The sequence below is a fragment of the Paramacrobiotus metropolitanus genome, unplaced genomic scaffold (assembly GCF_019649055.1).
Source record: "Paramacrobiotus metropolitanus isolate TYO unplaced genomic scaffold, Prichtersi_v1.0 Parri_scaffold0000063, whole genome shotgun sequence".
Classification (NCBI taxonomy): Eukaryota; Metazoa; Tardigrada; class Eutardigrada; order Parachela; family Macrobiotidae; genus Paramacrobiotus; species Paramacrobiotus metropolitanus.
In genome coordinates this window covers 187,307-210,726 of record NW_026570283.1, presented here as the reverse complement: position 1 = coordinate 210,726, position 23,420 = coordinate 187,307, and the positions used below count along the sequence as shown (strand labels likewise).

The 23,420-nt window shown below is 40.2% G+C and overlaps 3 protein-coding genes across 3 annotated transcripts; 2 read left to right on the top strand and 1 right to left on the bottom strand.

Annotated features, from left to right (window-relative positions):
• Nucleotides 1-1,119: 1,119 nt before the first annotated feature.
• Nucleotides 1,120-12,389, top strand: LOC129593656 (uncharacterized). Its single transcript, XM_055490085.1, has 8 exons — nucleotides 1,120-1,541; nucleotides 1,676-1,880; nucleotides 5,787-6,017; nucleotides 7,580-7,744; nucleotides 10,470-10,668; nucleotides 11,101-11,273; nucleotides 11,596-11,794; nucleotides 11,979-12,389. Exons 2-8 carry the CDS (start codon nucleotides 1,683-1,685, stop codon nucleotides 12,053-12,055), a joined length of 1,242 nt encoding a protein of 413 aa, XP_055346060.1. The 5' UTR covers nucleotides 1,120-1,541; nucleotides 1,676-1,682; the 3' UTR covers nucleotides 12,056-12,389.
• Nucleotides 12,293-13,346, bottom strand: LOC129593657 (WAP four-disulfide core domain protein 3-like). Its single transcript, XM_055490087.1, has 4 exons — nucleotides 13,167-13,346; nucleotides 13,024-13,067; nucleotides 12,870-12,957; nucleotides 12,293-12,781 (listed from the first exon to the last, which is right to left on the bottom strand). Exons 1-4 carry the CDS (start codon nucleotides 13,231-13,233, stop codon nucleotides 12,627-12,629), a joined length of 354 nt encoding a protein of 117 aa, XP_055346062.1. The 5' UTR covers nucleotides 13,234-13,346; the 3' UTR covers nucleotides 12,293-12,626.
• Nucleotides 13,347-15,592: 2,246 nt separating this feature from the next.
• On the top strand, nucleotides 15,593-16,936 carry LOC129593756 (uncharacterized). Its single transcript, XM_055490214.1, has 3 exons — nucleotides 15,593-15,693; nucleotides 15,833-16,431; nucleotides 16,560-16,936. The coding sequence occupies exons 2-3, from the start codon at nucleotides 16,088-16,090 to the stop codon at nucleotides 16,747-16,749; spliced, it is 534 nt and encodes a 177-aa protein (XP_055346189.1). The 5' UTR covers nucleotides 15,593-15,693; nucleotides 15,833-16,087; the 3' UTR covers nucleotides 16,750-16,936.
• Nucleotides 16,937-23,420: the final 6,484 nt, after the last annotated feature.

The following is a 23,420-nucleotide window of genomic DNA, read 5'->3' as shown; positions in this document are numbered from 1 at the left end:
ATCGCCAGCCATTGGAACTGTTTTATTGCAAAAAACGTAATATCCCTGTTCCCTATGTTTCTGTAGTTACTTACCAAATTAATAACAAACCCTTGGGTTGGATTGAACTTTACCGGTTAGCAGCAGAAAATCTGTTGTGTAAACCATAACTACCCGGTACCATGTTTGTGTGAGTACAGTAAATTTTGTACGCGTTCATGCTGTTGCCGTCCACCTACCTATATATTTTCCATCTCCTTTGCGCTCTTACGAAGACGATGATAAGTCGGATGAGCCTCATCGCTCTTCAGCCTGGTCGTGGCTGATACATTAGCTGTACGAGTATTTCTATACAGAGAGCCCCCCGACAACAAAGAAGACAATAGGTCAAGAATGCATCCTTAGTAAACCGCTTTTATTACACTGTAACGTACGCGAAAGGGTTTCGCTACAATAATTTGTTCGTGATGCGCCAGTGCCCGCTTTCTTCATTATCGTTCCCATAGAGGAGAACCGAGATCTTTTCGTGCATTTCGCCTTCTTTAGATTTCATTTTGCCTGGTGGCCCTGGTCAGTAATGCGTTTGCATTTATAGCTACTGAAGATTGCTGTCTCCGCAGACCAAATCTTATTAATTCTGAAATCTACCTTGAAGTATTCTGTGGCCAACGTGCCGTGTACGTTTTTGTCGGGAAAAGCCTTTGCCATGCAACCTTGCTCATTGTTCACACGGTAAGTGGCGATCCGATTTTTCGAGGACAATTTTCTTTAGCTACTCAAACGGTCTTTCCTTTTCTGTCCCATACTATGATAAAATGTGTGCCTTCGGATCAGATTGAATCATTTATGCATTCTTTTAACACAACGCATCCAAAATCGTTTTAAAATCGGAAAATTCTACCCTATAATTATCCAACATCCTCTTTCGATGACAATCAGTCAAGTTGAGTGAACTTGACCACTCATCACTCCATGCGCACACATCGTATGGATTTTACATAAGAAACACTTACTTTCACTTTTCATGATCACCACATGTTCGGCTACATTGTTGACTCATCGAAGTAGAATTTTTGAAGCACTCTGTGCGAACACATTACATCACGACAGTCGCCGGGGGCACCCACAGTTCTCCATTCGCTACACTGCCACGGATATCGGCAGTGAGCGACTTCTGATTAGAAGCGCTCGCGCACTTCGTTTTGTGCTTTGGCCTCGGCTGCAGGTGCTGCTGTGTACTATCTGTACAGCGTTAAACACCCGACTAATAACGAACGCATACACCGTGCCGAAGATCCCTATACCACCATAGCCAATAGCTGCACAATCGAAAGCGCCGCGCTTGTTGACCTTTTCAACGCCTGCTCGTTTCTCATAATCATAATTCATCATTGGTGAACATACAGCCACACAAAACACCATAGCAGCTCGCTAATTGTCACGCGGTGACTGCAACGAGCTTGTTGCTGCTTTTTCTTCGCTTCCCGTTTTTTCTGACGGGGATCCAATTCGGCGCAGCACAGCCCCGGCGTGCGGCTGTGTTAACCGCTACCTGATTAACGGTAAGTGGTCCGGATTACCGCATCCGATTCTGTTGGCTTGGTGTTGTTGTTGATTCACCGTGATAGCTGTGGATGGGCCATGCGTCCTATCTGCACTGTCAAGTATCGGCTCATTTGTTTGCTGTTTCGTCTAGCGCCGCCATGAGCCAACAGAGTGGAAGTAGCGGGAGTAGCGGTAGCGGTAGCGCCGGTAGTGCCGGTAGCAGTGGAACCGGTGTGGTGTCCCGGCGGAGGATTGTTATGAGCCAGAGCCAGAATGCTCTCAATAAGCTCACTGCCACGGAAGATATCGATGTCGATGATACTGAAGTCTGGCACGATACGGATACGCTCTTTACCGTAAGTCCGTTAGGATACGCATTGTGCACTTAATACGCAGCCTGTGTACGGTATATAGGAAGAATACAGTGTGGTCTTTTCTCAATATTCGTTATTTTTTATAAACGTGTGGATGGAAAACCCTATATTATAGCAAGCCGGCACATGATTGTGAATTCGGACGTATGCTAAATTTTGATTGATCAGTAATTTACCAAAGTACTTACAAAATGCACAGTGTACAGCGACTGCACACCAATCCATATAAATTAAAATCGACCTTGGGGGATTAAAATGATTTTTCGCTATGTATAAAGTGTGAGCTGCTGCGGAATTTATTTACTTCCACTTTATTGGGCATTTTCAGAATTACTAACATATATGCGATCTATTGCTACTTATAATTAAACTTTTGTTTAGATTTAGCACTGGCAGCTTAGCTCTGCTCTTTGATTTTAAACCGTTGTTTTGTGTGGAAAACGCATTTTATGTTATAGACTTTGTTTGAACTAGCCCCACCAGCGGGATGAACTAATTTTTATTCTTTTGTGTACATTTTGAATAGGTAAATTTTGCCTACAGTCGTCAGACGGCTTCATATCACCGGTGATCAGCCGAAAAAATTTAATTAAATAAAACCCGGCTAAAGTTACGCAACCGGTTTACAGTGTAAAATGAGACTAAAATGTCCGCATGACAATAATCCAGTGTGAGGAAATGGACGTTTTCTTCATTTGAACGGAAAACTGAATTTTTAATTTCTGGCACTCGGACTATAAAAAATTGCCGCGCCCTCTGGTTAGTCTGGTACGGTAGGGATTGTCGGCAATGGTTTCACCTGGCATGTTGAACCTTTTTAAATGAAGCTCCTGCTGAGCCCAAACTAGCCGGAAATCATGCATTTTTGATTAATGCCTTATTGCCACCGAAAATACGTAAAAAATGAATTGTTTTACAATTTTCTCATGCGATGAATGATTTTCCTCGTCATCCGTAATTTCTATTTTTTGCCAACCAATTTGAACTGTTGGAAGCCAGTAAATGAAATTACGTTGTAAAATTTGGATCTTACTCGCATTGGGCAAAGATGCTTTGATAAGTAAAAGTTACCTGATTAATGCACTTGATTTTTAACAACTTATGCATATAAATGTCGAAGATGTAATTTTTTGCAAATTAATTCCTTGGTTGGATGACTGCACAATGCGCATTGCATAATTTTATTTTGTTTTTGCGTCGTTTTTATGTATCTTCGAACGGCACTTGAGATTTTATGGCTTGATTAAATCACGGCATTAGTTGGTTTTATTGTCGAAGATTTTCAGCAAAAACCGTTTCTCTCACGTCTTCACCAACTACAGTATCGTCAATCTGGCGGCCGTTGTTCTGAATTTTCCCGTACAAGATTTTACAAATGTGTTCTCTTAAGCGTCAGATGAATCTGTCAGTTTGTGGTAACAAGATGCGCGTGCTGGCCGGTAATTATTTGTTGGTAAATAGGGCGCGTTTGTTGTTAGAATGTCGCTTTCGATTTCTCCACTCGGCCATACTCCCATTATGGTTAATGGCTACTTAAACGAAAAATTGACAAGAATTGTGCACTTTATAATTACAGTTGACACTTCTGAAATACTGACCACGATGAAAGTATCCTGTAGACTGCAAAATACTGTAAAATAAATCAGTCAGTGATGTTAATTGTTATCACAACAAACAGCGTTATACAAGTGCTAGAATAGTACCAAATTTCCGCCCACTTCATATATTTTTGCGAAGTACTCTGTAGTTACTAATAACAAGTGTAACACATTCAAGAATCATGATATAATTCTGTATGTAGATAAATTCATGACTTTAACGTACTATAATAAAATGTTGCAGCTGACGTTTCGCAAAATTTTGTTATTCGGTAACAGCCAGTACACACATTAATCCATGCTGCGAATCAATCCAGCTAACAATAAAATGGAACAGAATAAATCTGCTTCTGCAGTTTTAGATCTAGGTTAATTTTAGTATTTTGCTGTTTTAATATGCTTGTAATATGTATTTTAGTACTATTTTAGATTTTAGGTAGTCAAAAGATTTATTTATGTAAAAGTAAAATTTAGCTAGTACATTTTTTACAGACTAATTCTTTCGATAACGTCGTTGTTCGCAAAACTTAGAGGGTTTTTTTCCATGGGAACCGAAATTGTTTTAGCCGGTCATTTGATACATAATAAGCTGGCACCACGGTCATTCCCTTCGCACCAGTAAGAAACTCAATTTAAACTGCGCGAAAAGAAGCCAGCACCCTTGTCTATTCTTAAAGCGCAATGATGCGCATCGGCAGTGGTTCATCATTCGCCAAACAAGGCTCCATCTTCAAAAGCCAGTTGCACTTTTTCCAAGGTTACTTTATTATCTCCCGTTTTTCCTCATTCTCCACCGCTGGTCTAATGAACCAGTAGCCGGCTTGATCACGCGTGAAATATGTACTTATTTAAATCTGCACAGTCCGTTTAATTTCCGCCATGCTCAGACTAGCGCTCCGAACCCGGCGTCAATTGTGCCATTAATCTGGATTATGTTTTTTAATTCATTCTTTTGATCACAAATACGGTGTGTTACTCAATTTGTTTATACTGATCTGACTTCGCATTACCGTGTGTGAAAAAAGCACCTGCTTAGATTTATCCGTACCAGAATTATGTTTTGCAGAGGCAAACAGGTTTTGGACTGTGTTTCTCACTGTGAAATCTTGTATTTACTGTTATAGTGCATACTAAGAGCAGTTATACAGTATACGAAGGAAGGCGATATTTTGGCAGGAAACTGGAATTAATTGCGTAATTGCTGTCCAAATCAGATAAGCAACCTCACTTCCAGACGGGCCATATAAAATTTATTAAGTGGAAAGACTACTTGTTGATTGTCTCTATATACAGAACAATAATAATCGAAATGGTTGGTAGGGCCAGCCGACAAAATCGTGCGCAATTTTTATTGGCCAATTGTCCGATTTGCCTATATATACCAGAGTCTTCCTTGTTGTACGTATCATATAGACAAGCTCTTATGCATTCTATTTCTCGGAGATATTCTTCCAGTTTAATTAAAATTCTATGGAATCTTACTGCCCTATTACACTTATTAATAGAATTTTTACCCTAAAAATTAGAAATTTTCACTAATTTTTTTTATTGAATTTATTCATGAAATTTATTACGAAACATTAAGTACTACAGGTTTTTGGCGTTTTGGCGTTTGTGAAATGGTTTAGCGTATAAAGTGTCAGTAAAACGGATTAGATGAGCAAAGGTATTTGCGCGGTCGCAAAGAAACCCTTGCGGCGGGCAAAGGATGGTTTTTAAAAAGAATTAATACGGGTGTTAGTAATACTCGGTATGCAAGCTAAAGTCAGCGAGAAGAATAGAAGATGTTCTGTGGTTGTTAGCGGGCGGAACTCGGTTAAATGGCCTGGGCGACCACAACTGATGGTCCATCATCTTTTGATTTTTTTAAAGACAACCGTCAAACAGCTATTGTCTGATGTCTCCAACGGAGACGGACGAATATGTCATTTGCGCGAACTACTTGTTACACAGAATTATTCCAGTACAAACGTCACTGCAAACCAGAATGCATAATTTAACACTTTCCATACTTCTATCTAACTTGGCGTGCCCTTTTTTAATGTTTAATCTTATGCCGCTCGCGAATAAAGAATAACGAATTTTAAATTTTAATGCTGAAGCGGAATCAGATTTGACCCATCATCTGGGTAACTCCTGACATTGACCGTGATGTTCGAAAAATGTTCAGTAACCAAGCGAAAAAGCTATATGTATACTCTTTCCAATTTCAAAGTTCGATTTTTTGTGCGAAAAGATATTCCAGCTTGTCCTTACGTATGCTTCTTTACAAGAAGGAGTTATTTTGCAGGATCATCTGAACGAAGTGTTGGATAAATGGGATAACATTGACGATGAGATCTGGGGCAAGGTCATCTGTATGGAGCGGAACCGGCGTGTTGGTAAAGCGTATTCCAGAGTGCCCATTCTCACGGTTAATGGGTCAGCGAAAGGCTTCGACGGGTATCGCATCGGACTCAACGGATTCGATAATGCTAAGCGCCATAAAGAGACGCTGGAAATTCAGAAGAAAATTGGAGAGGTATAGCATTTTTTAATTACTACTGATCAACTGGCAGCCCAAAACTTTCAAATTGTTATTTTTATATTTAAATAATAACAATTTGAATCATTTTTAAAGAGAACTGTATAGTTTATTAATTGTACTGAGCACCATAAAAAATTCAGTTTTATTTAATAGTTATTGAGTGAATTTGTAATGAGGCTTACAGAAACGCTTGAAAGTTTCAAAAATTTAATAACGGTATGTAGGTGTAAATTACCAACGCTGTAAGAAACTATCTGTACTGCAAACGTAGCTAGGAAAAGGTAGCTGTAAAACACATATCGCTTGAAAGAAGTAACTGTTATCTTCAGTTAACAGGAGTTATTACTCAGCTTCCATTAGCATGACCCGGCAAGTCTCACTGCAGTTTTTTGTCTATTATTCCTGGACATTTTTACACTTTTTGCATAGGCTTAATTTAAATGATGATTTAATTGATAGATACGCTGTTCGTGTTTACGTAATCGTTAATCCAGCCACCGGCGTTTTTGAGCGAAAACTCACTTCACTTTCATACGCACAGTTTCAGATTGATTATGGCATCAGGATTAAATTGTGGTTAGTGCTAGTTTTATGCGGTTCCGAATGGAAAACACATGACAGAAGTGGAGAAAAGCCACCCATATAGTATCCAAGTATTTTTGCCAATAAAGCAAATACAGCCATCTTTTGTATTGATACACTGCCATAATTGCCCAATTTACGACCTGTTAATTACAAGTTTTCTCTCGTAATACGAAACAGCGATAATTTAAAAAAAACTGTCGAAAATCCCCATTCTTGACAAATTTGTCGTCTCCAAGATGTGGCCGTTGGCTACATCATGGCAACATTCCTTGAAATTTTATGGAATGTTCGACTGAAATAATGTTGGCTTATGACTAACCATATGATGAAAAAGTGTCCTACAAGATTCAGTGTTGAACCCTTGGTACAAGTAATATGAAAGAATTTATTGAACGCCGTTGTTTGCATATACATAATTGCCGGCTGTGTCCTGTTCCACCAGTTCCGCCCATTTAATTTTAATTTTTGCCAATGTGGCTTTTATTACAGAATTAACAAAGGTACCATTCATAATTTTTTTCGATTCCTACCATCTGCTCACGTGAAACTTGGCTACTCTACACTACGAAAAAATGCGGATCGTAACGTGGAAAAAGTCACTCATTCGTAAATTAACGCAGACGTCACCGGTGCATTCCGCATATTACCCGTTTGCGAAATAAACCAAACAATCTTTGTTGAAACTTCTTAGCTTTACAGTCTGTATATCTGTAACATGAGAATGTTTTGATAGTGTTTCGATTTCGGATGATATTTGCTCAAGACGAACAATGGAAGCAAAAATTTTAAATTAGTAAAGTGTAATAAACAAAAAAATTGTAATCAGTATTGGACATTGGCTACTTGGTGTGCAGTGTGCTGTCTGTGCATACGGTATTGGGTTATGTGCAAATCACAATTTCCAATTTTAACTGCAATTTAAAACAATTTGTCATTGTAATTTGCCTAATTCATCTTTTACGCATTTATAGGGTATCAAACTGAAGATGGACGAAGAAGGAAATATTCATATAAAAAAGGTCACAGATACTCCCATGTACGTTCGGGGCACAGGGAACACGCTGACAGCTGATTGTTGTTTGTCCGTGGATCTGCTGAAACATCACGGTCAGCTGGAGCCCAACAAAGCTGCCAAGGTAGGATATCCCCAGACAGCTGGTGCTTAATTATGAATCACTTGACGATTTATCAACTGCCGTCCCCTTCTAATGCGTTGTATGATCTTGGCTAATATATTTGATGAAAATCTCTCAACGGAATTGTGTTTACTGTTACCGGCGGCGTACTGACGACAAGCATAGCGGAAATGGTTATGTAACGTTCTGAAACCGTGGCATTAATAGACCGGCCAGCTGCGGAGTAAGAACTTTACACAAAAATTTTACGCTTTCAAAATAAAACAATGTTGTTAAACGCTTTTGTTAAATCTAGCGATATAACATATTACAATGTTAATATGTGCTTTAAGATTGTAAATCGTTAATTCCTCACAGCTTTTAGGCAAAAATCTGCATTGAATAAACAGGCCTAGAAATTGGCTCGGGATTTCAGTTGTCTTCTTCAAAAATATGTAGTAGACGGTGGGTTCTACATACGTACGCTGATCGAATTTTGTCGGTGCCAAAACGTGACACAGTTCAAAATGACTTCTATTTTTTGCGGAATTTTAGTTGAGCCTTTTTAAGTCGTACATTCGCATCGTATGTGAACGCATCTGATCGGCGCCAGAATATGCTCTAAAAATTGCCCGTAAATCGGCATTATCAGGCCCACTCCTTCATCGTTTCAACAGAAAAGAAAAATCAGCCAGACAATTATCCCTTTGAGCGATTTTAAATTCCGCGGAATAAACGCGCACGCGGCCTGGCTCTGGCGGAATAGAATATAAAAAATTGTTCTTTCTTTCAAGTACATGACAGCGCACATATATCAGGCCACTCAGCGTCAAGCACTTGATATCGAACCGGAAAGACTGCCCGCCGGGAATTATGGTCGAACAATAGAGCTACGGCATGCAGTTCCGACGTGCGCATGCCTATATGCCGATGCGAAGTAATATTAATTACATGCCAGCTGAGAAATCTACTCATTGCTATTACGTTTTTTCTCTCATTCAGTAATCGGATTATGTTTTATAGTGTTCGCTTAGCGTAACCAATAACTTTATGAAACGATAATTTCGCGATGCCGAACAATGTATATTAAATAATACCAAACAATGCAATACAATAACAATACTGTCGTGTTTTATAACGTAATAAGATATAATTTTGTAATATCGAGACGGTTTTTACCTTCGTCTTCGCTTCCCACAGAATCAACGATTAATATTGTGGAAAGTTTATAATTCTATAGATTTTCATTTAACAAAATATATAAGAAACGTTCATCTACGTTCCACTGAAATAACAACCGCAGCAAATTTGTATAATATGCAGGTACCCATACTTCCTTTACTATTCGTAAATTCTCATTTACTAGTAATTAATTCACTTATTATGAATGCTATTGTGATAAATTTATACTCATACATTATCTTATTCTGGTTTTAAAAATTTTCGCTTTAAAAGTTACTTATCAGAAAATTTATCAATACTTTATTTTATAATACAACGATGGATGTAAAGAACTCTTTGAGTCTCAACAAACAACTAAGCCAACGTTCGGTAAAGAAGCTGTTGTCAGTAACATCGGAATGCCGTAACCTGTTGACTCGTCTGCCGAGCGTAATGGTAATCACTTTTACCACTTATATCCATCCTTTGTCCCAGATTTCTTGTTCGAAACAACTCTGCGCTTAGTCAAGACAATTGAAGAAGACGAATATTACGAGTATTTTCTCATATGTATAACTGAAAAACGGTATAAAAAACGGAAAAAAATGCAAAAAAAGTTTTGAAAATTTTGGCTACTTAATTTCGGCTATATAAGGTTGCTTTTAGCGTACATATAAACCATTTTAAAACACTTTCGCACGTATGACGGCTACATCGATCATTGTTTGGTGCGTAAAAATGGACGTTTTTCTAACTGAGCAATCATTGTTTTCAGCGCTTAATATAGCGGTTTTGCGTAACATTCAATATCGTTGACAGAATTGGTTAAAAACCATACTTACCATCCGGAAATCAGTGTGTTCGCTGACAGGATAAACGAGCCGTGACAAGAGCATCCACAGACATGCATGTACATGTTCAGAGTAATATGAGCGGTAGTAATACATCTAGCAGCGCGCACTTCCTCACTTAAGAACTGTTTTCCGGGATTTCCCATGCAAACAGAAAAACCACTGTACGAACGTTCGAAGCGACTTCCAATAATTTACCGGCAAATAACTTGTCGCATTCCAGTAGTTTAAAACGTTAGTTGTTATCCTTGTTAGTTAATGCTTGCAAAAAATCAGCAGATGAATAGAAATTAGAGGCACAATAAGTATAGGCCCCCTTAGGTTTCTAAAGTTTATCAAATTTAAATATGCAGCTGCCCACATAACAGTGGTAATTCCATCAGAAGCTACTCAGTAGATCACAGTACTATTAAAGAGTTACCGTTTATGTTCAAGCAGTAAAATAATAATAAGGCTGACGAAATAGAATAAAATAAGTTGTTGGTATAAATCGCACAAAAATTACCGGATTATTTATTCATTACCGACTTCATTAGGATAAGAAATGAAAACTAAAATGATATATTGTTGAGAATGCTTGTGCTGACGAGAAAACGCTGAATACAGAAGTCTAACAATTGTAAGCAGCATTGTGCTAAAGCGTTTAATTATGAACAAGTAGCAGATTGTTTTGCCGGCATAATTACACGTACATTCAGCAATTTCGGCTGTAACGAGACACTTTTTTTTGACAGATTTTCGACATGAAGCGCTTTACAACCAATATTTCTAATGCCATGAAGAAGCCCTTTATCGACCGGAAGAAGTTGGAAATGCAGTGTGTTGTTAATATTCATTTCGGTGATGTCCAGAAGTCTCACCTGGAATCGCCCTGCTGGATTTTGCTATTGAACATTGTCGCCATGGACATGCTTCGCAGTCAGATGCCGGAACGTACGTTAAAAATCATAGAATTTTGAATCTAGCTAATAAATTATGTTATTTTTGTATAATTGTACCTGTCTACATTTTATTACTAACCGCCAGAAACTGCACCGGTTATGTGCTGACACTGTAGATTAGTTAAATTTCGTGCAAATTTGTAAAGCGGTTGCTTTGGCTTAATTAATATTAGCTCGTAGTCTGCATCAGATTTTGAGTTATTGCGACATATTTGCCGTCTATTACACTACAGTTACCCCACCTCAGACGCGAACAAGTACTTTCGGGCATATTTCCTAAGCTCATTAACCTTCAATTGCAATTATGTCGTTGACGAAAATTGTCAGCTTATTCAACCATAAGTTTGGCTGAAGGTTACGAGCGTAGTGAAATAGCGGTTAATCTGCATTATAACAATAATAGCTGATGTTGTTTAATTTTCAGTTTATGCTGAGACCCATTCAGCGCAAGTGCACGTAAGAACGCCGGTCACAATGGAGAATGTCAGTGCGACGCGCTATATTTCCACACCACGCGACGAACATTATCCGCGTCTCGCACGCGGACAACGGAACAACAATGTCACCGCCAGCACCATGGATTTGTCGCTGGGATCGGTATGTAATTGCCCCAAATTCCAATCATACATGTGCACTCTCGCATTGTTCTAACATTTCTCAAGTTCAACATTAAAATTATTTCAGTAATAATTCTAATTAAAGAAGAGGGTTTCGCTTGATGATATCATTACCATATGCGAGATAAGGTACTCCGGCATTCATACACTGCGAGTATTCGTACTCGCACATTATGAATCAAGCTTACCATTAGTTTTTCTGGTTTTTTAGAATTTGGCTTGTCATTAAAGAAAGCGTTTCCAGCTTGTTTTTGCAATGAATTCACTGTAAATTTTATGGGACAATTTGATGTGTAATACAGGTGCAAGATTACGGGACGACTGGGTACGCCAAATCAGTAAAATCTGGGCAGAACATGGCACTGCCCAAGAACTACGCCGGGGCATACCACGCCCATTACCCTCACTTGCAACTGCCCACTGAATATGCTCAATTTGTACAACGCCAGCCACTACAAAACTATTCTCATCTTCCGCACTTTCGGAAGCAGTTTCCCGCAGGTATTTGTCAAACTAGTTATACGAAAACTTTAAAGAATATCACGGTAATTCAGTAGGCGCAGCACCACTTTATACTTACCATTAGTTGCGACTGCGCAGATATATAGCAAAGCAAGACAAATCTGTAGAATGGAAACTCCTTTGGTCAGTACTATTAGCAGGCGTCCTAATTATGCTTTTGCAGATGGAGACTACAAGCGCTGGTCATCCTTCGCAAATCTCCAGGCCATTCCCGGTCAGGGCCCCTCCAACTGGGAATAAAACTGCCATATCTACGTACCATGATACTTACAGTAGTATATTTCTGTAACTTTCCCGATCGACTGTAACTGTTCATTCGGCATTACACAGGCATTGTTTTAAACCTTATTTATGCGGGCGTTTTCATGTACAACATATTATATACCGAACTGACAATTGATTTTGTTTAGCGCGCTTATTGGCTTGACTATAGTGCTCGGTTGGGTCTTTTTAGATTGCCTTCTTGCAGTTGGTGAATTATCTTGATGTTTTTATAGCTGTTTCCTTCATAGAGCGCTGGATCTGTATAAGTAACTGGAAGAACCGCTTTCATCTAGCCAATAAAAATGTCATTTGCGCATTTCTGAATTTTCTATTAGACAAGATAATTTTATATTGGTTTTCACTATCGTATCCGAGCCAAGGTCTAAAGCGGTTTTAGCAACGTCTCAGGGTATAGAATAACGTTGACAGTATTGACTGCGACAGAGGGTCTGAGCCAGAATTCTACTTGTACTGCTTGGTGCAGAACTACGAGGTAGTGCAGATAGTGCGAGCAGATAAATCGTACAGCTCTAACGACTGTTGTCGCTTAAGCAAACACACGGGGCATGCACACTTGTCCGCATCCATTGGAGCAGCACTTGTGACCTTCTTGACAGTAGGTGTCGGTATCGCATCCGAACAGGCAGAAGCCAGGTCCGTGGGGAGTGGGGCACTTGCCGGGACGGTGGGCGACGTCATACGCTAACGTTAACGAAAATACCGTGTAGGTAATAAAATGATAGTGCTGTTAGCTACTGTACGAGCATAAACCGAACCCATGTCAACTTACGAACGCATTTCTGGCGAGGCTCGCATGGTTCCTTCATGCAGAGGATCGGGTTAGTGGCACAAACCTCCGTCAGACGGCAGTATGTTTCCTAAAAACAAAACCTATGTACGTCATGGTCCTAATTTCTTCCACCGTTTGCATCTTCGTCTTTTACCCCGCAAAGCACTGGTTTCGGTGGCGGCAATAGTTGTTTGCTGGCTGAAAAGAGGGCTCAAAATTAAAATTAAATTCAACCAGATTCAAAGTCTGAAAATGTAGTTCAGCATGGCATGGTGCATGACCGTGCATCGTTAATACCTGGCATGGCAGCAGCAATGCCAACAGCGGCAAGGATCAACCCAATAAAGACGATCTGGGATGCCATCGTGCTTTGTTGCAGCCAATTTCTGTCAGGTCACTGGTGTTACTTCCCCCGCTTTAGCAAAATGTTGTAATTCTGGTGCACGAAGTAAGAAATTCGAAAGTATGGAAAGAGGTGGACACAGTGCCCTGCTATCGCACGAAGCCAATGGCGATAATTTACCATAATGAAATCTTAGTGAAGACAATGGATCACACCGCTTGGTTGACATAGAGCGCATTGATTCGGGGAATGATACTTTATCTGACGAGATCGAAAGCGGTATCACGTACCCCATGTACATTAAAATTTCACTGAAGAGTTTGAATAATACTAGAGCGTTATCATCTACACGTTACGATAGCTGTAACAACCAAAAGCGGAACTAGATTAAATTGCTATCATAAGTTTTAAGCTATGGTGCTTGTGTGCCGTACTGCTGTGCTAGTACATTACATGTGCACGATTCCTACCCTAATAAGTCGGTACTTATTGCAAGTTTTTATTATATAGCAGCAGGAAACTAGAAATTATGCAAATAAGAAAACCGCAAGATAAATGCCAAAATATTATTATAGTATACGGTCGATTTTGTACTCGTATTTATAGAAGTATGGATACAAAATCGTTCGTGTTTTCGTTGGCGCTCCGAAATGACCGCGCGCGGACATTACACTATACCGCGCGGCGCGTCCCTATCCTACTGATACGAGGAAGCGCGATACGAGAACTATGGTATTAGCGATAGTGTGTTACTTCCGGCCCCCGGGGTATGCGCTAGCATACGGTCGTTTTATCGCTTACGTACATTTTAGCGATGCTTAGCAGAACCTCCACTTGTATGATTGAACTCCCACGAAATTTGATAGACTTCGCCCAACCTTGTTTTGATTTTGGAAATTCTGATCAGCTGATTTTGGAAATTCTGATCAGCTGAATTTATGGGGAAAAATAAAGTCGCCCACATTTTAAAATTCGTTTATTTTGGAAGTCGTACAGAACTGACGAAGCCAAAATGCGCGCGTAATGAAAACCGTGTCAAAAATTTTTGGTCGGTCAAAGTTTAAGATATCTGATTGTGTCCGATGTTTTTACTGAACATAAGACGCAATCATATCCGTAGACGAAAAAATGAATTCTCTATCGATTTCTGTTTAGCTTTATATACGGTCTAATTTGTGTACAGAGGGTTATTCAGCCAAGTGTGGTCACTTTTTGGAAAATTTCTGCTTAGCCGTTGCAGGCTTATTTTACTTTTTTAAAAATTTTATCAGATAACCAGAACATTTAATCATATTCTGAATTCAACCGAGCCAAGATTTCGCTATCCTGTAGCCCATGAAAAAATTAAGTTTATCCCCCCCATGTTGGCAACAGTTGACCAGTTCAGCTATAGGAAATGGATTCCCTTTACTCAAAATTAATTTAAAATTTGGGTTTTCGCCATAATCCATTGAAAACCTGTCAGGGGTTTCTAACAATCCTTTTTCAGAAGGAATTACTAGTTTTTTCGATCAGGAAGCAACATCCTTGTTTTCTCAGCAGTGCTCCCGGGAGCACATCTCTGGTTCTGGATGACTTCTTCCTCTCTGCCAGGCTTAATCCGCGGAGCGTCCTTTTCGATCAATGAACATTGTAAATTGTGAAGAAAGACCTGCGTTACAACTTTAGTTTGTGGAGGAACGAAAAGGATAGCTATAGCTCCGTGAGTAAGAATTCGCACAATGAGCATGGCTCCTGCGAGTGTCTTCCTGTTTTCGCGTTTTTTTCCAACCGTCCTACCGCAAGAACGCGCAAGAATATGGAATCGTTTTTGCTATGAAAAATATTCGGATCGTCGTTTTTTACAATTAAAACCATCCAGATTTGAAAAGCAGACGATCCTTTTAAGGCCAGATCATCGAAAGCCAAATTTTGCCTGGTCAAAGGTTTAGAGTCGGAGTCTTTAGGTCAGTAGCCAATATTGCGGGCTGTTTAAGCTCGATTGTCACAAAAATTTGCAAAAAGCATCAAAACTAATTTGTTATAATAAAACAATTATTAGAATCTGACTCTGCGCTACGGCTGAATTATAGGAATTTTTTTAATGCGCTGACCACACTTGGCTGAATAACCCTCTGTAGAAATGCAACTTAATAATAATCCTGTTGTTCGTAAATTTTGCAGAAAAGTACTGCACCTATAAGTGTAAACTGACTGCAATAAAATATTAAGCAGCTGATAATAACCATCAGGCCACTATAATAACCTTGAACAAAACCAATTATATTACCATAAATAAAGTACTGTAATAATGTGCATGTCTGTCTGTCGCTGCAGTTCTGCTGTATCTGCTACTCACTCGAAGTCAAGCTACTTAAGAAACTCGTTGGAGTTCTATTTCCGCGGGTGCATTGGTGTGGCATAAGGAACATTTCATTATGTAATCATCCGTTAAGCACACCTTGAATTGTACATTTGGGAGTTGCACTTGCAGACCCAAGGGTAGGTTTTAATTATACTGTTATGAAATAAGTAATTAACGGAACGGTAGAAAGCCAGATTATTTATGCTCTTCCTCGTAGATGATTGATTCACTATTGTATATTTATTAGTCCAGCATAGCAAGCAATTTGCTTTACAGATACATGGATATATATTAATCGTCTGTTATTCATTGCCAAAGCCCAGGGATAACTGCTGGCAGAATTTAATTGTGTCGCTGATTTCCTTCGGATGACTGTCTGTTCGATCTGTCTGTATCAAAACAAACGTACTGTACACATAATATATAAAGCAAACCAGCCTTGTAATCGAGCAAGTCAACTTTTACCAACGTTTTGCACTCTCCACCAGTAATCTGATCTTGCAACTGCTGTTGACTTCGTTGAAAAGTAAAATGAAGGTCATCTTGTTGATCAGCCTGATTGGTTTCGTGGCCAGCCAGCAGTACGTGTGGGATCTGTTGAAGCCGGCGCTGAATGCAGCGGAAGTTCAGGCCATTCTGGCCAACAAGGACCAGAACCAGTATCCCACTCTGGCCGCCATCCCTGACTCCGCCCAGAACTTTGACTGCTCCTCCAAGAAACAACCCGGCTTTTACGCTGATGTTCCCAGCCAATGCCAAGTTTTCCACCGCTGCGACGTCAACGGAAACCACACTGCTTACTTGTGCACCAACATGACTGTCTTCAACCAGATCACACTCATCTGCGACTACTTCTTCAACGTCGACTGCGACAAGTAAGCCCGAGATTACTGTTACAGCGCTTATAGACATTACAGCGCAGTGCGGCTAGAGTAGGGATAGGAAACGATGCAAACTAGCGCAGTAATTTGAAGTTATTGTTAACACCAGTGACAACGTGTAGGTCACCGCAAGTGGAGGATTTTGCCAACTCGCGTCTGTACACCGACAAGCCCCTCTTCGACACTCCGCCGGCTGATTACGTTCCTCCTGGAGTCGGTGCACAACAGATCGTCGCTGCCCAACCTGTCCAAAAGAAAGCTGCAGCTGCTCCTAAGCCGAAAGCTGCAGGCAAGAAGGGTTTTACAGCTTAAACCGAACGAATCCAATGTTCCAAATTGAGACGGAAATAAGACCTGCAAGATTTGAGCTTGTTAAATGTTGAAACAAGGATTTCGAGCTTGTTGTTAAGCGGCCTTTTGTTAAGACCTACTACAAATTGTGTTGGGACAATAGCAGTTCTGATTTTGGTAGCAGTTCTGATGAGGGAATAAAGTAGAAGTAGCTTTGCATACCATATCAGTGCGTTATAATGTACAAGTACTTACATGTATGTACCATCGCGATTGTGAAATTAACGAACACTGTTTATACCCATGCATTCAGCGCAGATTTGTGGGCGTGTTTTTACCATCCCTCTGACATCCCTTTACCATACCTCTGACATCAGTGGCGCCGATTCGCAGAGTGAGTTTAGAAACTGCTCGCTAATTTTGCGACGATACAGTGCTATTGTCTTCAGTGGTTATTAAAGGGGCAAAGTCGCTCTCTATTTCCACTGAAACGACTAGTCTTTCCCATCGAGCTTATGTTGGATAACTAAAATTCGAGTTTGAAAGCTAAAAATGATAAAAACAACCGATGCCGAAAGTCCGAAACTTTGGCTGTCAGTATATCATTGAATCCGTACTTCTATACTTAAAAGCTACAATTTTACTGTATATGTACCGGATCCATACTGTTGCGTTTGTACATCGCCGTTTCCATTTTATCAGAGTTATAACTGAGTCGCGCAACGCAATATGTATGATAAAAATCATATATGTAAAGATACAGTGCATCTTTAGCCGTAAGCCGGCTTAAAGGTTAGCAAATTCTTGGGAGATATCAGGCAAGTCTCATAAATTCACTCGAGGGAAAGACCATGCAAAGTACGCAGCTGTTCGATTTTTTTAGTTAACGAGATAAGCGCATACAGCTTCAAACTCTAGTTTAAGCGGTTGTCTGGAACTCAGCTTATTTCAACATCGAGCACTTAGGTAAAGTCGCTGAGCGCCGCATCAGTGACACCGGAGATCCCTCGCTCGAATTGCAATTCCCAATCTAATAACTCGGATTTTTCTGTCCACAAAGGGCGAAAATGTTTTTAAAATGCATGTATTCAATTATTCGAATTTCAAAGTTACCCTGTATATAACTCGAGGCAAACTTTTACAAGCAGCTGATGAAGCATTGTCTTAACAGGCTTAAGGTTACGTCCTTTGACAGTTAAATTCAGTCATGACGTTTTTAATAACCGAAAAGATGTGCTTCTTCTGGAAGATTGTACTGCAGCTGTTCAGCCTGTTTACTTACCCCGCATCAAAATGTAAAAGCAACACATACGCTATCGGTAAAACTCTGATTATTTCCTCTGCTACTGTGCAAGTAGCGGTGTTGTGTTATTCGTGTTTCAACGAATTCTCTAAAGCCTGCCAGCAGGAGTATTCTTTCACCGCTCTGACACTGTTTTTGATCTCTTACACACTGGAAATCGTAGCAGCAACATCGTATTTTTGTATTAATTATCATGCAAGTGAAACTATCACTGAATGTATAGATTCGCTGGCTGTGGAGGTCAAACGTTCTTTAACAACAACGGACGAACTAATAGCCTGTGCCGTTGTGGCGCTCAACTTTGTCGTCATTATTGCAGTATCCACACACAGAATCATGATTGACGATATTGGTGCTTTCTTCGACGGAGATATCCATCAGGACTATGCGCTCGTCCACAATTACTTTGCTTTCGAACCATACAGGGTCGTTTATGTCATTTATTGTTTTTTCTATCGCGTAGCTTCGGTCGGCCAACTAATCTTACAGAATTTTACCGTGTACTTCGTTATTCTTTTGGCGAACTTGTTCCGCAAGGCCACCGGCAAGATTCAGGGAGCGGTGCAGACGGGAGATGCTAAAGGGATGTTGTCATCACTAAAAGAACATCGACATCTGGTGTATATAACGCAGCGCTTCAACTCGGTTATGTCGACCGTTAATGTTCTGCTGTACATGCAGCATTTGGCCACTATCACGTTCGCGACCTACGTAACAGCCAAAATATTTAAAACGAACTTTTATCTGGATGGGCGCTATATCTCCTTAATCATTGATCCTTTGTATTTCCTAGTTTTGTATGCGTTTACTTTCGTCTACCTCGCCGAACAGGTGGGTTCTAACATGTAATGTTAACCTATGATATGTGTAATAAAGATTTCATTTCCTGAGAAAAGCATCATATAATTAGCTCATTATTAATATTTAATGTGCAGGCTTCAGGGGTCACGAGATTCTCTAGTGCCGGCTCCGCCAGTGTTAAGCAATACGGGATTGAGTACCGACTGGACCCAGTTGGATTCAGTGTGGCTGGTATTATGGTAACAAGAGAAACGGCCCTTATGGTTAGTATCACACGTTTTACAAATCAGTTTGGTATCTGGCTGCAAGTCCGCTGCTTTAAGGACTTGTATTGTTCGTCATTAATTTTTATCCTTTCATGTTTTTTTTTATTTTGCGAAATTTGGAGGCGTTTTGTAACTGCTACTGGAGGATAATTATGAACTTATTTTCATTATTTTCACTTCGTGAACGTGGAGTATGGAGTTCGAATCATTAAATTTTAGATTCGTTTATTACATTTTAGGCAGCTGGAGCCATTTCCAGCTACATCTTGCTTTTTTCGGAATTAGCGGACAACGAGAAATCTACCAATAAACAAGACTTGATTACACAGAAGGATTTGGAACAGCTATTGTTAAATGTTTCTGCCTTGTTTTGTGCAAACTGAAATCTGTAAAAGCCTGATTGTTTGATCGAGTTTGATCGTTTTGTTAGATCGATACCACACGAATCAGTTTGCTGAAATTCACCACCAGGTGAATGTTTCTTGGGTAATTCTAGTTACTGTAGGTAATGTTACTGGCCACATGGCCTATATGCAAAACCATCCCGGTAATATGTGGCGATTTGGTGCATTCAATCCCCATTATCAATCATACTAATGCAATTATCCCCATTATCAATCCCCATTATTAATCATACTAAAAGTAGTAAAAATTATCACAGACTGTGCTAATATTAATGGTGCCACCGTCAGTGCTACAGATCACGGTTTGGAGGTGCATACGTCAAAAATTAAGTGGAAATGAGCAAATAAACCAGAATATATATTACTATAGTGTTATGCACGATAAAAGACAAGCAATATTTATTGTACATCTCGCAGCAATTTGACACGGGAAAGCGTAGCAAACAGTGTGATGTTATATACCGTACAAAGATCTCATGCAAAAGTAGAAAACGCAAGTAAAAGGTGACTGCAGGCAAGGCCCAGTAGTCCGGAATAAAAGCTGGAAGATGCAGCCATTTTTTATTGCCACATAGGCATTTCTCAGCAGTGATCGCTCTCACTGCATAACTGGAAGTTCGGAGCAACCGATCGTCCACGTTATGACTTATAACGTGGACGTTATAGCGCACACGTTATAACGCACGTTATAGCGCACACCGGTTCAGGTGTACACCCCTTGATTGTTTCAGCAATATTTCCCAGGTTGTTTGTCGCATTCCTTAAGGACTGAGGATGAAGAGTATCGTTTTATGTGTGTGGCGCAAACAAAATGGTATGCTGACCCAAACTCGCGTTTTACTTATACATCTTTCGACAATTCTAACCCTTCCCTCCAGAGTCATTTAGTACTGTAGGTTAAAACAGTACATGCGCTGCTGCAGGAACATTGGGAGGCAGCGGATTTGGTGAGGACGTTTGATTCTGTCATCTCATTGGTGAGCGGACTGAACGCCATGTTGTGCCTGCAGTATTTGACGATGACTGCCTATTATGTTCATGAAGCGGCAACTGAATATAAGACGAACCATGCCGTCAAGACGGAATATCTGTTACTAGTGGCGGAAAACATTTATTTCTTAACAGTCAGCGGTTGTGCGCTGGTGTACGTTAATGAGCAAGTACAGACTGTAAGTGAGCGGTTTTTTACCTGACTACGAGAACATAACAATTTTGTAGTATCAGTGACCAGAAATAGACAGCATTGCGCTACAGGGTTAAACTGCTAAAATAACGACAACAATAATTTACAGTACTATAATTATTAAAATCGCATGGTTCTCGCAAATTTGTAGGCGTCACGGCTCGTACGGCATTTCTATGGATTCAATGGAGCATTGAATGCATACGCAAACATCAACAAAATCCCGCTTCAGTTACTATCGGGGATCACACTCGACGGGGGATATTTGGGTAACCAGGGAATCAGTTGCTGCAGTGAGTAAAGTTTGCATAAAATGACCTTTAAACAATGTGCTGTAATTTCTCCGTTGATAATTCAGCAGCAAATGCTTACAAAATTTTGCAGGCAGCCGGAACGATTGTCAGGTACATTTTACTGTTTTCGGAATTGGCCGACAGCGAAAAGCCTGACGACTGTGCTGCTGTACGGCGACAACTGGCGGACGTTTTGGGAAATGTTTCTTAAATCGCATTTTTAATGACAGTCGTCCTGTTTGTTACAAAATGATCGAACCAAAGGTATCAAAGATCATCGCTGTTTGGCGGTAATGGAAAATATGGTCTCGGACCGTTGGTCACCAGCACCGGCTGCTTTTCGTACAGAGTACGCCGAATATGCGCACCCCACATGGACCGTCCCGGTTACCGTTGATTCGCCCCATCGGCCACAGTGCCGTTCAATCTCAACATGCCCGAAGATATGCGCAAGGGTAGACTGAGTGCCATTTGCAACCTCCCGCCATATTTCCCCAAAAGAGTTAAAAGGTTTATGACAGCCTTTGCTTCCTTGTGGAGTGCATCCATAAATCAGACTAACCGAAAAACGTTTATTTTGTTTTTTAACGCCAGTTTTGCTTGCCCGCATATTTAAACTACTGCTTGTGCGAATTTTTTAGACCGGCCGGACTTCCGTGGAATGACGCTTTTAAATTATGACTGCCATCTGCCAGTGTTGTAATTGTCATTTTTGGGCCGTATTGTTGATTAAGCAGATGAACCATCAACATCAACTGCTTTTACCAAACCACACGATGCACCTCTATACGCTTATCAGATAAGCTGCAGATCACTTCAAGAAAGCAGCTGAAAGCTGATCGCATAAATTAGTGAGTAAGCTTACGGTAGTAAATTGAAGCAAGATAATTCAACAAGCACTGTCAAAAATAGCGTGCAAAACGCCTGTGCCAATAACGTCCAAGGGAGACAGGTTGACAAACTAACTACCTTGTAAGCGGCATTTTGTGCCTTTGGAGATATTGATTAGCATCTGCTCCAGTTGTTGTCGCGTGACGAGGTCGGCACTATTCAGAGAATAATCATTATCGGCTAACTCCGAAAACAGCAGCACATAACTGGAAACGGCTCCCACAGCCTGAAAAAAAAAACAACATAAAGAAGATACCTAACTTACTTTTGCAGTTTTTCGGTTTTCTGTAGGTGTTTTATGGGCTACAACTAGCAGAATAGAGGCATTGGGCAAATAATTCGTACCCTTGTGTGCTAAAGCAATATAACCTGTACAATCTCGCTTACTTTTAAGACTAAGCTAGTATCAGTTGCAAAAACGTGTTTACCAACCGGTACCGTAATTAAACCCGAAAGAATAGTGGTACCATAAGGTACGCTCGTATTATATAGTGTACAGTAATGTTTTACCTTGATAGCGGCTTCCCTTGTCATAAGCATGCCGGCCATGGTAAACCCTGCTGGATTTCGGTGATACTCTTTCACGTAGCGTTTCAGTATTTCGTAGTTTTTGTAAGGTAGTTTTTCAATGCCAGATGCCTACATGCGAGTCATGGCATTTAGTTAACATTGCACATTCCATAACAAAATTAGCTACGCCTCAGTACTTGCACTCTTACTTGTTCTGTAAGGTAGACAAAGGTGGAGCAGTGCAGCGTAACGAAATACAGAGGTGCAAAAAGTAAAGACAGATCATCACCATCAAAGCTGCGTGATACTTTATATTTTTTCGCGGTTATGTAGACTGCAAAGGTGATGGATGTCAAATTTTGAAAGTATAGCAGAAGAAGTGCCTTTGTAATCAAGGAATTAAACTGTTTCACCAAATCCACAAGATATCGGTGCTTGTCCAAAAAGGAAGAAAGGTCTGCTGTCTCCTTCGATTTCAGTCTTTCGTGAAGAGTCTGAACGACTTCACATAACCGTCGTCCTAGTATCAACGCAAAACAAGCGGTAAAAGTCTGAAAAAGCACTTGACCAGTGTTCAGCATACGGTAGAAGACACAGTAAAAAGTGTAGACGACGCAAAATACAGAGTACGATAAATAGTTTTGCACGGGCGCATAATCAGTATGAATGGTACCGTCCGAGCCAAAGGAGGCGATGTCGTAGGCTATTCGACTGGCACAGAAGGCTACAATCACCACACCATTTACTGCCATAAATGCGCAGAATCCGAGTTTAACAGAAATTTTTGTCATGTCGGCTTCGGATGTCATTGCTTTTACGCAACAAAGAATAGCCGCACTGGATTTTTGGCCAACGTAAAACAAGTAGACAGCTGAGACAGCCTCGCATAAATAGGAAACCAGTGACAGTGTAACTGCCGTAAACGATCGTCTCGAGTCCAGGAGATCATCACGAAACCCATTGTAGAATGAGTAGGACAATGCCAAGATTTGAATGGTGGACGACAGAAAAGCCACCGTTTTACATAGGGCATATGTTTTC